The following is a 12,741-nucleotide window of genomic DNA, read 5'->3' on the forward strand; positions in this document are numbered from 1 at the left end:
ATTGAGGATATTACAAATAAACCCTACATTGTTTTCCAAGGCTACTGCTACGCTGTTAAGACTAGGTAATAAAACATGAAAATTACTCAGAAAATTTTCAAACAATGTTGTAAAGTGAGAACACATAGTGTCATTGTAGGTCATACTAAAAAAAACCATGGATATTGAAAAATATTAAGAAAAATATAGTGAATATTAAGTGTAACAAAAAAAATTAAATGAATTAATAGTTAAGTGATTATGTAAAGTTATGTAATATACATAAGATTGTTAATTTTTTTAAATTACTGTTTAAAAAGCAATCTCATTTCCAACACAGATTTGTATATTCACACCAGAATAGATTCCATAATCACACCAGAATAGACATTTTATATCCAGAATACATATAAATACACATACACATTTTATATTTTTAATTATTTTTCTGTTTTTTTTTTTTTTTTTAGTAAATTATAAATTTTTAAATTACAAAATTAATTTTGTATGATTTCAAGTAACAGTGCTAAGTGCTAATTTTCTTTTATTCATAATCTCATAATTTTGTTATTAATGATTTATAATAAAATATCTGGTGAAAATTATTGCCAGGATTTGTCCTAATATTACATGGGTCTTCTACTGGGCATGCACCAATTCATGTTAGTAAAATAAATATATCTACTATAATTGACAAAATTTGATTAAGCAAAATAAATTTGTTTGCAATTTATGTTTAATAAATTGAGAATTAAAGTTAAAATTGATAAAATTAGCATTACTAACCACCTAATTTTCTAGGAATCTATTAAAAAATTGCATATGCAAAAAGAAATATCATTCTGGTTCAATGTGTAAATGATACTTATACTCTGAATTTACAGTTAAGAATGGATTTATTAAATTTATTATTATTGTAAAGATTATTAGGGTTAATGTTATTCCTATAACATCTTTAATAGTGAAATACAGGTGAAAAGAAATTCTATTAATGTTATTTTTTGCTCAAGTAGTGTTACAATCTTTCTTGAAGATTAGGTGTCCTGTAATTATTACTACAGTAAACCCCCTCCCAAAATGGAACCTGACAGAGCCACATAAAAATTCCATTTTGAAGAGGTTTCCGTCTCGCATATGTTAAAGACTCAAGCTAATTTATTGTTGGATTCTGTGCTATGAATTATACAAATGTAAAATGAAGTTACACAAGGATAAATATTTGGGACAATCCAGAAATTATATTGCATTTAGCGAACATTAAACACTAATTTTCAAAAATTGTTCAGTTAAACTAAAAGAGGGCGTTTTTTTATTTTTACAGGTTAGTAATTTTTCATTTAAGTTATGTTTAATTAGAAGACATATACTTCGCCTAAAAATAAAATAAAATCATTTTCTAAAATAATCCAGTACAGTTTCATTTCAATAACTTACGCTTGGAACTTTCATTTCCAATAAACTACACACTTCACTTCAAGTATATATTTCAGTAATACAAGTTAATAGAAAAAATTCACTTATTCACACAACATGATCTAACACTAATTCTAAAATAAAATCATTTTCTAAAATAATCAAGAACAGTTTTCTGTTTCAATAATTTACTCTTGGAGCTTTCGTTTTCAATATTATTTCTAGCAGTTAACATATTCTGTCGCAATTCATCGCCATTTATATGCATCGCAAATTCTTTCAGCTATGTTACCATACCCAATGCTTCTCCAAAACTGTTGATTTTATTTTGTGTGTCCTCTCAGTGTCCTTCTTCTTCTGAACTTTGGTAATCTTGCTAGTTTCAGAAAAAATAATTTTGTCAACAGTGTGAAATCCCTCTTTGGTTATCAAATCACTATCAATACCCGTGTAGTCTTCAGCATGAACCGATGTCTGACCACTTTCTATGTAATTGAAATTCAACTTCACACAATATTGTTGTACTGCTCAAAGTGCATGTAATGGGAACATATCATTATCGGTTGGTTTCCAGCTTAACATCGGTATACAGAAACCAGCTTAACATATTTTTAACACAGTTATTTATAATTTGTTTGTATGATGTAGAGAGCCACCTTAGTGCATCCAGAACAATTTATGCGTCAGTTCTTTAACAGATGAAAATGAATCCATATTGGCAACTAGCGACTGCAGAATGTGTTTCCAATAATGAAGATTTCCTATTACCCGTGTTTTAAGCAACCATGCCATTCGCAAAAACCTCACATCAGAATAGTCTTTCTTTGGACTATTTGCCTCCAATATACTTTTCATTCCTGAGTGTTTTGTTTGATAAAGCTCAAAAAATAAACTGGTTTCATCGCAATTAGATATTTTTTGGTACGCATTAGAGTAAATGGCAACATGATATGGAAGGTAAATAATCATTTTAAAATTGAATTGTTTACTGTAAATCCTACTCAAATTCATAGTGGACACTTGTCTCTCTAGCATCTGGGATTGCTAAAATGAAGTATGTAAAATAACTTTACTAGGTTGCTCCTAAACATGGTAAAATTCATTTTACAATAAAATATTGGATGTTTAAAATAAACACCTCATAATAAAATAAAAGATGTTTATAAAAGAACTCCTTGGTTCCAAATGATCATAATGAAATAATGGAATTAAAAGCATCCATTTTCATATTTATTATTAAAATGTTCATAAGTAAGTTTTTCATCATGAATGGCAACACTATGTGATCTCTGTATATCCAGTCGAAAGTCTCATGCTCAGTCATGAAAACACCACACCAAAACAAGATCGACAACACAGTTCAGCGTAACTATCAGTTTAATGATAAATTTAAGAATTAATCAGTTTAGTGGTTTAATCAGTTTAAGGAATCAGGCAGTGTCTCAAAGGAGAAGACACCAGGCAGGCTGTCTGTAGTAATCACTACTAGGCAGTAGCTGTCAGTAATATACATTGTTTATTAGGAGAAAACCCATGACATCAACCATCTACGGGTGAGGATTGTTGCAGCATTAGCATTACACTCAAAATGCTGGTGAGTACATGGGAAGATGGCAAATACCGTATGGACATTTGCAGGGCAATGAATGGTGCAAATATTGAAGTGCAGTAAACACCAAAAGAAAACTTCTTTATGCAAAAGAAAAAAAAATAGTTTATATAGTCACACAAGTAATATTTATATATTGTTTAAATAGTAATTGAAACGGGGTTCTTTTGTAAACACATTGAAGAATCCTTTCAATCCTATAAATGATGTTATAAATTATTAGGTATACGAGTTCTAATATAAAATGGAACCTTTACTATCTTTTAGGTATATTTTTTAGGTATGAGAAGTATATTTACACCCAAAAATCCACAAATTCAGGTTCATTGTATTAACAATTATAAGGATTACTTTAGTGCAATAATGGGTATTGTTAATACTGACAATGAGTTTTCTCAGCTGATGTAAAAAGAAGGTTGTATTTTGAATTTTAAGTCGTATAACATACAAAATGTTTGCAATTATATCACAATAATAAAACTTTTCTTTTGAATTTGTAGCAGATGAAACATTCTCATTACAAGCCATGTCAGGCAGCAGTATAATAAACTGATCTAAATGTCAAAACTATACATCAACTACAGATTACATTATCCAAGAAGAGTGATGGAGAATAAATTCGGTATACTGGTATCAAAATTTAACAGTTTTTCAAACAGCAATGAAACTTGAATAAAAAAAATGCATCATTACATTAGCTAGTTGTTATTTATTCATGATCTTTTGAATAAATTCATGAACTATATATTTACACACTTTGAACACAAAATATCAATACAGATGATGTCGAGAAGGAAGTAGAAAGGGTGAACACTAGCCTTACCCCGCTACAAAGATGTCACTACATAAGAGTATCAAATTACACAGAAGAGAAGTTTCCAACCATTATAATAAAAAAGGTAAACTACAACGGCAAGGCAAAATACTTAATGAATTAATATTGTAATTTCATTAATGCAGTTTTATCATCAATCGTAATATATAAATAATAATATCATGTAGCCGATCCAGCGGTACACATGCTAAATAAAAATATAATTCAATAACCATTAATTATTTACTCTACCCTTAATCAATTCAAGAAATATTCCACCTCCCATTATTTTCTTCTCGCATTTTCAATAGTATTGTAAATACTGAAATATTGGTAAAATAATTATTAAAACACAAAAACCAAACTAATAATCATACACATCTACCTAGAATAATGAAAAACAAAAAATTGTTGAACAAGTTTTTCTTTTTTCTTACAGGGCATTTTTCAAAATTCAGTAATTTAGTCAGTAATGTGAAATTTAATATTACTTCTACATTTTATATAGTATTCAGGTGCCTGTTAGTCTTAATAGTGGAGACCACTAAAAGCACCATATCATAGTCTACACAGCACCTGACAACATAAAATGTAGATTAAATTTCACATTGCTTACTACCTTATTGTATCTTGAAAAAAGGCTATAAGAAAAGAAAGGAAAACTAGTTCAGGTATGTACTGTTAATTTTCACAAGCATTCTAGGAAAAAGTGTACAATTTAGTACGGTTTTTGTTTTTTATTAATTATTTTATTTTAGTTTTTTTTTTATTGTTTCCCTAACTTTACAACTACAGTGGCCATCTAGATACGATTCTGATGAAAGTTTTTTTAAGAAATGTTGTACATAAGTTACATGCATGTATTTTCTAGCCACAATGAATTACTGCTGCCTTTTAATGAGATATCTCCAAAACAATGATTTTTTAAAAATAATTTCAATAAGCAAAATCTGTTTCTTTTGTGTCATGTTATGGAATAATATCATTAAAAATTTGTGAATAGCAAAATTTGTTAATTTTGTCTCTTTAATGTAGCACCCCCTTCTAGACAGCACAACTTAAGATAGCCTATGTTAGTTCCAGACCAAAGACCTGTTAACCCAAAATTCGATTGTAACTGATTGAATCTGTGAAGCTAAAGAAGTAATCAAACAAACATACATAACAGTTAAGTGCAATAAGATTCCTCCTCTGGACATAGTGGGATAAATATAATTTACAGCATAATATTTAGCTGACAAACATTGTTGGGTAAAGTTAACAAAAAATAAAATGACACACAGCTCGTATTTGCCAAAAGAAATTGGACTTTAATTAGAAAAAAACAACTTAACCTTATGTTAAAATCATAACCTTAAAAAATTAAAAGAAATGATGAAATAAAACATAACTTAATTCTATACGGAAATTATACAAGAAATATCAGCTGAAATCAGCAATAATAATACAGGACAAATACATAAATATACACTTATCAAAATAATCAATTTGAAAATCTACAATTGAACATAGCCTGAAAAACAAAAGAACATAAATTACCTTTTTTTTTTTTACAAACATATAATTAAAAAAAATTAAATGAAATTACAAGACAAACTTAAGTCTATACAGAATTTATGCGAATAATATCGGCTGAAACAACATATTAATTATAACAATAAGTGACAAATACATAAATATACATGTTTCAAATAATCATTTTGAAAATATTGCATTAAAATACGTGGCTAAAAACCGTATAAATAATTAAATACATTATTAATCAAACTACAGGATGGAATACAAAAACAATAAATATTACTAGAACAAATTACAATATTAAATTACAGAGAAGTCCACAATTACGACTTTACCTCAGGAATTATAATTATTAGATTAAAATAAGAAACGTAATATGAATTCAGCACATGAATTAGATTAGAATTAATCTCTGCGATTAACAAATTAAATTAAATTAAATGATAGTCAGTATTTTAAAAAAATTTCAAGTAAAGGTAATTTACCCTCAGTAACTGACTTTTGAACATAGACTTTTGATTAACATGAATATTATTAATAATAGTTATCAATAATAATATATGAAATATGTCACACATATGTTTTATAATTCTGAAGTAGTATTTAATTACAAATAGATTTATTTGATAATAACGATAGTTGGCATTAATAGCACATAAAATATGTTAAACATGAAAAATAATAACATAACCTTTATCTAGGCCACCTCGTGTGACCATACTTGAATGAAGAAATGATTGTATAAGTCAATCTTGAATTTCAAATACATAATGTACAATAAATTGAGTATTTCACTGATTTTACTAAATTGTTTAATATAAATAATAATGAATAATTTGAACTTGCCTTTATCACACATAAATATTTGTAAAAGATGAGCTCGTGAAATTAAAGTACACATATATTATCCTTGGCGTAGGCTACAATGGCGAATCAGAAATAACAGAGATAACAATTTGTGAATAAAAGTTGGAAGGTACGGAGCGTCTCAGATATGTAGTAACGAGTTTGGAGAGATTCTGAATCGATAAAATTGCAATAAGCAGCTGGAGAAGATTCAGCGTCGATAGAATTGGCTGGTTTGTAGTAATTGAACCGCTTTCAACGGAGATGTAATCTACAGAATTTGAAGATTAACTTAACGAAACGAGGCAAAACAAAACATAGAGAACGGTGAAATCACGAAACACTGACGAGTAGAACTAGACGATATAACGAACTAGTATTAACACACAAAGCGAGAGAGAAAGAAACGCACACTGAATATATATTCCGAAACAACCCATCACATAACATTCTTACGGTACAACCCCTTAAATTTATTTTTTCCATCATTCACAGCATAAACAATACAAATAAGTTAGTACTTCTGTAATTTTGCTTATTCAAATCTGATTTATATTGTGATGCAATGCTGTAGACCTATATCTGACACATAACCGTCAAATGATGTCATTTCATGTCAAGCCAGTCAAGTAGAGAGATGTAGAAATCAAGTAATAAGTAATTCAACGTAATGAAATTTTCTTCAGAATGAATTCAGCTATTAGTATGAGTTGCTGTGTTGTTTAGTTGTGGTAGTGGTTTTTATCACACACACATTACAAAGATTGTTTCATAAGCGGTGTCATAAATTTAGTGAAAAATTTATATGGCAAAACAACTTTTTTTATTATGTTATTGAACATAGACATTTGACTGTCCCTTGGGAGGCAAGATAAATCCTGGGCTCCACATGTAGCAATCATTAATTGCTAAATTAAACTAACCCAGTGGTTAAAGAAAAGCATTTAAGGAAAGAAAGAGCATTAGCCTTTTGGTGAACCTATGATTTGGCAATGAAGAAGATTGTTACTGAAGATTCCTACTAACCATTATGATGACTGCAATTTTTCTGCAACAAATGCAACTGGTTTCAATTCCAACAATAAAAGCAGTATTGAATACCCAAATCTCCATTCAGCTTTGAGACCAGTACTTCATGGTGTTGATTTACAGATTCAGATTGCTCCAATTTCTTGGAAGAAATTTCTGATTCCCTACAACGCTTAGTCGATGAATAATCAACTTCAATAGATATTAATTACATTCCAGAAGAATCAAACACTGAACTCTCACTTTATCACACAAGCAGAACTGAGCAACCTAGACTTGTATTTGCCGAGAATTCTTGTATTTATGAGATGAATCTGTGATTCATCTCATGAATCTGTGATTCATCTCATGAATCTGTGATTCATCTCATGAATCTGAGATTCATCTCATGAATCTGAGAAGTTTCTCAATATTTTAAAAGATCATAACTAAAAATCTGAGGGTGATAAAAGAAAAACTGATTTCATTTTAAGATTCAGCATAAAAAACACATTCTTATTCACCTAATTTTACCTCGGTTCTAAATTTTTTTTTACTGTTGACCTGTATTATTAGTGGTAAAAGAAAAACCAGTATAAACCCAAAAATGGAAAAGGTCAAAATACTAAGCTGCAAGTTGAATTTTAACACACTCAGGCAAAGTAATACTACTGCCACATAGTGTAATATATTTTTTCTTCTACACATAACTGGCTTAGAAACTTTTTTTCACAATCAGGAAATTTAGAAAATGATATTTCTTAAAGTAGAACCTGCCTTTCATACCAAGCAATGTGAGAGTTTGACCAATATAGTACTTGCTTAGGTTTCAAATTTAGGAAGGCTAAATGTTTATTTACAGAAAGAGTAAATTTAAATTACAGAAAAGACTTTTTAATGGTGTCTTTTCTGTTAAAAATGTGTAAAGTGTATTTACGATGATAGATTAAATTTACTCCACAACTGAAATAAATCTTTTGCAGGTCTAATGACTGTTCTAAATAAGTGAAACTTTAAATTACTAAACATATTTAATTTAATATTGAAGGAGTAGGCCACCTACAAGAGACTCAGGAATAATTCTGTTTTAGCAATTCATAAAACAAAATTATATTTATGATGTTATTCAATTGTTAAGAAATGTAAATATTGTTAGAGTAATTACGTTTTAGTACATGTTATCACGACAAATTAAAGATCACAATACAAAAATTAAATAAACCTCTTGTGATTCCCTTATGATTCCCTTAACAAAGTACAACATAAACAGCCTACCTGTGCCATTAAAACTTCACCAAATGACTCAAAATATTCTCTCAACTGCTGTTCAGAAGTTTTCCACGGCAATCCAAGAATAATCAAATCTGTGCACTTCATTTTTGTTTCCATCCTTTTTGTTTTTGCTGTAGAATTTTCCAAATGGTCATCAGACTTTCTTTTGTTTTCTGAAAAGCATAAATAAAGTATCCGATAATAATTTTTTTTTAATAAGATCATTCTTATGCTCTAGGCAACTGATTAAAATGCATTCATAAATTTTGTGACAAGTAGGCTACATAAAAAAGGGGTGTAAGCATGAGTAAATTAATGTCCATGTCAATACAATTATTTGAACTTTATGACCAACTATAATTACGTTAAGTTAAATTTTACTTTGCATTGCTCATATCTTTGTAATAAGCAGAACAAGAAAAGGACATTTTCATACCACTTCTAAGGATGTGTGTATCCAAGCAATTTTCAAAATTTCAATGTTCTAATATATTGTATGTGTACTGGAATAAAAAAAATTTATTGTTAAAGCGACATTATTTCAAGTTTTTAATTTTATGTATTTCTTTTTTTTCCAATATATTGTTTTATTTACAAATATTTAATTTTAATTAACAATAAAACAAATACAGAGCAAGTAATAAAATAAATATACTAACCACCATACAGAAGAGCTTTAACGAAAAGGATATGACAAATTTTGAAATAGAATTTTTTAATGGATATATACAATTTAAGTTAATAAAAACTTACGACTAAAATTGGAAAATTTTGATGAACACAAAGTATCATTTATGTTAGCTGACAAACTAGGGAGGTGTTTTCTGTTTTCTCCCACAATGTTTTTTTTTTTTACATTACATATTAGTAATTTTGCTCATGCTATAATTATATGCTTACAATTATAAATATAATCTAACCAAACTTAGCCTACGCGTGCTAACTTGACTAACGTGCATGGGTTAAGTTTTTGGTTGACCCACCAGGTTGGTCTAGTGGTGAACGCGTCTTCGCAAATCAGCTTATTTGGAAGTTGAGAGTTACAGCATTCAAGTCCTGGTGAAGGCAGTTACTTTCATACAGATTTGAATACTAGATCGTGAATATCAGTGATGGTTGGGTTTCAATTAACCACACATTTCAGAAACGGTCAACCTGAGACTGTACTAGACTGCACTTCACTTAGATATCATCCTCATTTATCATCTGAAGTAATATCAGACGGTAATTCCCAAGAGGGCAAACAGGAAAAAGAAAGTTAGGTTTGGTTAATTATAATTCCTCTGCAAATACCTCCAAATACTGTATAATTATAACACAAGCAATTACTAATACGTAATATAAAAAAAACAATCGTGGGGGAAAGCAGAAAAGACCCCAAACTAGAGCTTCAAAAATAAATATAGGGAAAAAATCTTAAATTACAGGCATGAGAGAATATTCTAATTAGGACATAATGAAAATAATAGACAAAAATTAGCTTGTATGATCTGCTTATTCTGAGTAGTATATATGAACAACCACATAATAAAGTCCAGTCCCATGACACATTGAACCTTCTACATTATGAAACAAACTACACTAAGAAAATAAATTGCAATTGTAGTGGCTTCTTTAAAAAAAAAACTAAGTCTTTACATACTAATGATAAACTTGTCCATAAAACAATTTATGCAACAGTTTCAATAAATCAAACTCAAATTAAAATAACACAAGAAATAAAAAGGGTGATAAAAGTTTCCAATGATAAAATCTAAAAAATAAGCAGTGACAGTAATTGCTAAACTTCATAATGAAAAAAGGGAATATTCAGAATAAACAACGAAGAATCTCCACAATTGTACTATCTGCAAAAAAACTTCTGCCAATCTATACTTGAAAGACGATAACATTTTACAAATGACAGAACTGGATCTGCTGGACTCAAAGCATGTTTTCATTGAAAAGGCAGTCCATAATACATAATTATTTATCAGTAATAAATATCTAACATCTAGTTACATGTAGCATAAAGAAATTAGTGGTTATGAGACTAATCAGATTACTTTAAACTTAGATTAAAATTTCCCTTCACACTGAAGCATGTAATATTTAATCTGACAAGATAAAACCATTTCCTTGATAACAAAACTTACTACAAGAGTAAACAGACATTTACAAAAACCAAGAATCTTTGTCTGTATTTTCAGAAGTTAAATCATGCAGGGGTAGAAAAATAATAAATCTACCAAAAATTTACAATATACTAATTTCTGCCAATTTTGTTGCTAAAAAAATTTCTTTAAAATATTACAGTGAAATTTTTAAAACTTCCTTATTTAAACTTAATTTGACACTTCAAACCAACTACTTAATTTGTTACAGCTGGAGATGTTTTTATTTCAAAAAAATATGAATTTAATTTTTTCTCATGAGATAAACTTTACCTCACCTGAAAGGTACAAAACTCAATATGTCAGTTGGTGATGTTTTGGGCAGTAAGTAGGTAGGTAGGTAGTTGTGGGGGAAATTCCACTATATTTACATTACTGTTTGCACTAGAACAGGGACTCATATGAGATTCCTAGGGTTAAAATGGCAATTAAGGAAGGAAATCATCAAATATTTAAAACAAATTATGATGTCACATCATTTTAAAATAGTTTCAATTTTTTTTTTACTTTAAAGAATTTTGTTGCTGGCACATAGGTATATCCCAAATATCTGTTCTTTTGTTCCTACATTTACTTAAGATTTTATTCCAGTAATTTTTAAAGATTTTCCAAATTTATGCAGGTGTTTTAAAAGTTTCAATTAATTCAAATCAGTTAACATAAAATCCATTTTCAAGTTCATAAATGTAAAATGATAAATTGATTATTTTTTCTTTTTTAACAGCTTTCAGTGCAAAGTATAATTGAAAATTACTATAATTTAATTAATAGATAATAATCTGAGTTTGAGCAATTTAAAAAAAGCCTTATCTTGCTATCTAGAGTTTTTTGGTTCTTACCTTAAAGGTGATTTCAAGACCATTAGATTAAATTGAAATGGTTGTGGGAAAGGTTAGGTTAGGTTAGTCAAATTTAATGTCTACAAAACATACGAGAATGTAACCTTAGATGAACATATATTACTTGAAAAGATTGTTAATGTGAACAATTTGTGTTCTTTCAATAACTGTTATAAGTAGAGAGAAAAATAACAAGTCTGGACACCCAAAACCAAAGAAAAGAATGAAAGTTAAGCCTGGGAAGAGCATAACTGTTAGCGGCTTAAATAAATGTGTGATGGAGAAATAAAATGAAATAGGAAAAAGCATCCTGTAACAGGGAAAAAATATGTATTAAAAAAAGACAAAACTAAGGAGAGAAAAAAGGAACAATTAAATGAAAGTATTTCTCAAACATGGAGTTTCATTATGACACAACTTTGATAACTTTGCTAAATCAGTAGAACAAGACAGTCAAGCAACTATATGACAATAGTTTTAACTAGGAGATTGGGGCTTAGATAAAATATGCAGCTAAAAAACATGTTCACACATTATGCAGGCCTAATTTGTGAAGTTAATGAAAAAAAGTTTATGGATTGTATATTATATCCATATTCTTTCCAGCAATAATCTTTAGCATAATGAAGATGATGTTGACATACTTAACACTGACATGTAATAAATCTATTGAATTAAATGGACTTATGCATATTAAGTGTTCACAGATGCTGACAATAATTTTGTTTCATGATAAACAAAACTATGATACATTAAATAGCATTAGAGCCAAATCCATTTTAATGACTCATAAAAATTATCCATTTCTGAACAAAAACTAAATTTCATCTAAAACTAAATATTAAAATATATCAGAGAAAATGTAACACCAGAATATAAATACGATTGTCTAAACCTAAATAACCTAAGACAATAGCCCTATTTTGTTGACAATTTCAATGAAATCGTTTAGGCTGTTAAAAACTGATATGAACAAAACAATTTGATAAATAATACTAGAGCTGAATAAAAAGAATGTAAAGCAGTTTCATTCTGAAATTGTAAAGTTTTACAACTATGTTTCAATAGAAATACAAAAATAAAAGTAATTTCAGAATTTAATTATATTATCTGAGGACAAAATAGAAAAACCTATTATCACAGTGCCACAATTATTTCAATAAACTCTATATCAAAATTTCTAAACAGAATGTCATTTAGTAGGAACATATTTTCGAAGAATTTATTAAATCTACCAAACTAATCATGTGATATACAAATCATAAATACTGGGATTACTATTCAAATAAG

The 12,741-nt window shown here is 28.5% G+C and overlaps 1 protein-coding gene across 2 annotated transcripts in view; it reads right to left on the reverse strand.

The window, feature by feature from the left end:
- The window catches only part of TBPH (TAR DNA-binding protein-43 homolog), a 113,424-nt gene that overhangs the window by 99,833 nt on the left and 850 nt on the right, over positions 1-12,741 (reverse strand). For both annotated transcript variants that reach the window (XM_075354011.1, XM_075354004.1), the window contains exon 2: positions 8,463-8,632. In XM_075354011.1, the coding sequence (XP_075210126.1) occupies positions 8,463-8,632 (170 nt within the window). The remainder of the gene's footprint in view (positions 1-8,462; positions 8,633-12,741) is intronic.

The sequence above is a fragment of the Lycorma delicatula genome, chromosome 1 (genome assembly GCF_047948215.1).
Source record: "Lycorma delicatula isolate Av1 chromosome 1, ASM4794821v1, whole genome shotgun sequence".
Taxonomy (NCBI): domain Eukaryota; kingdom Metazoa; phylum Arthropoda; class Insecta; order Hemiptera; family Fulgoridae; genus Lycorma; species Lycorma delicatula.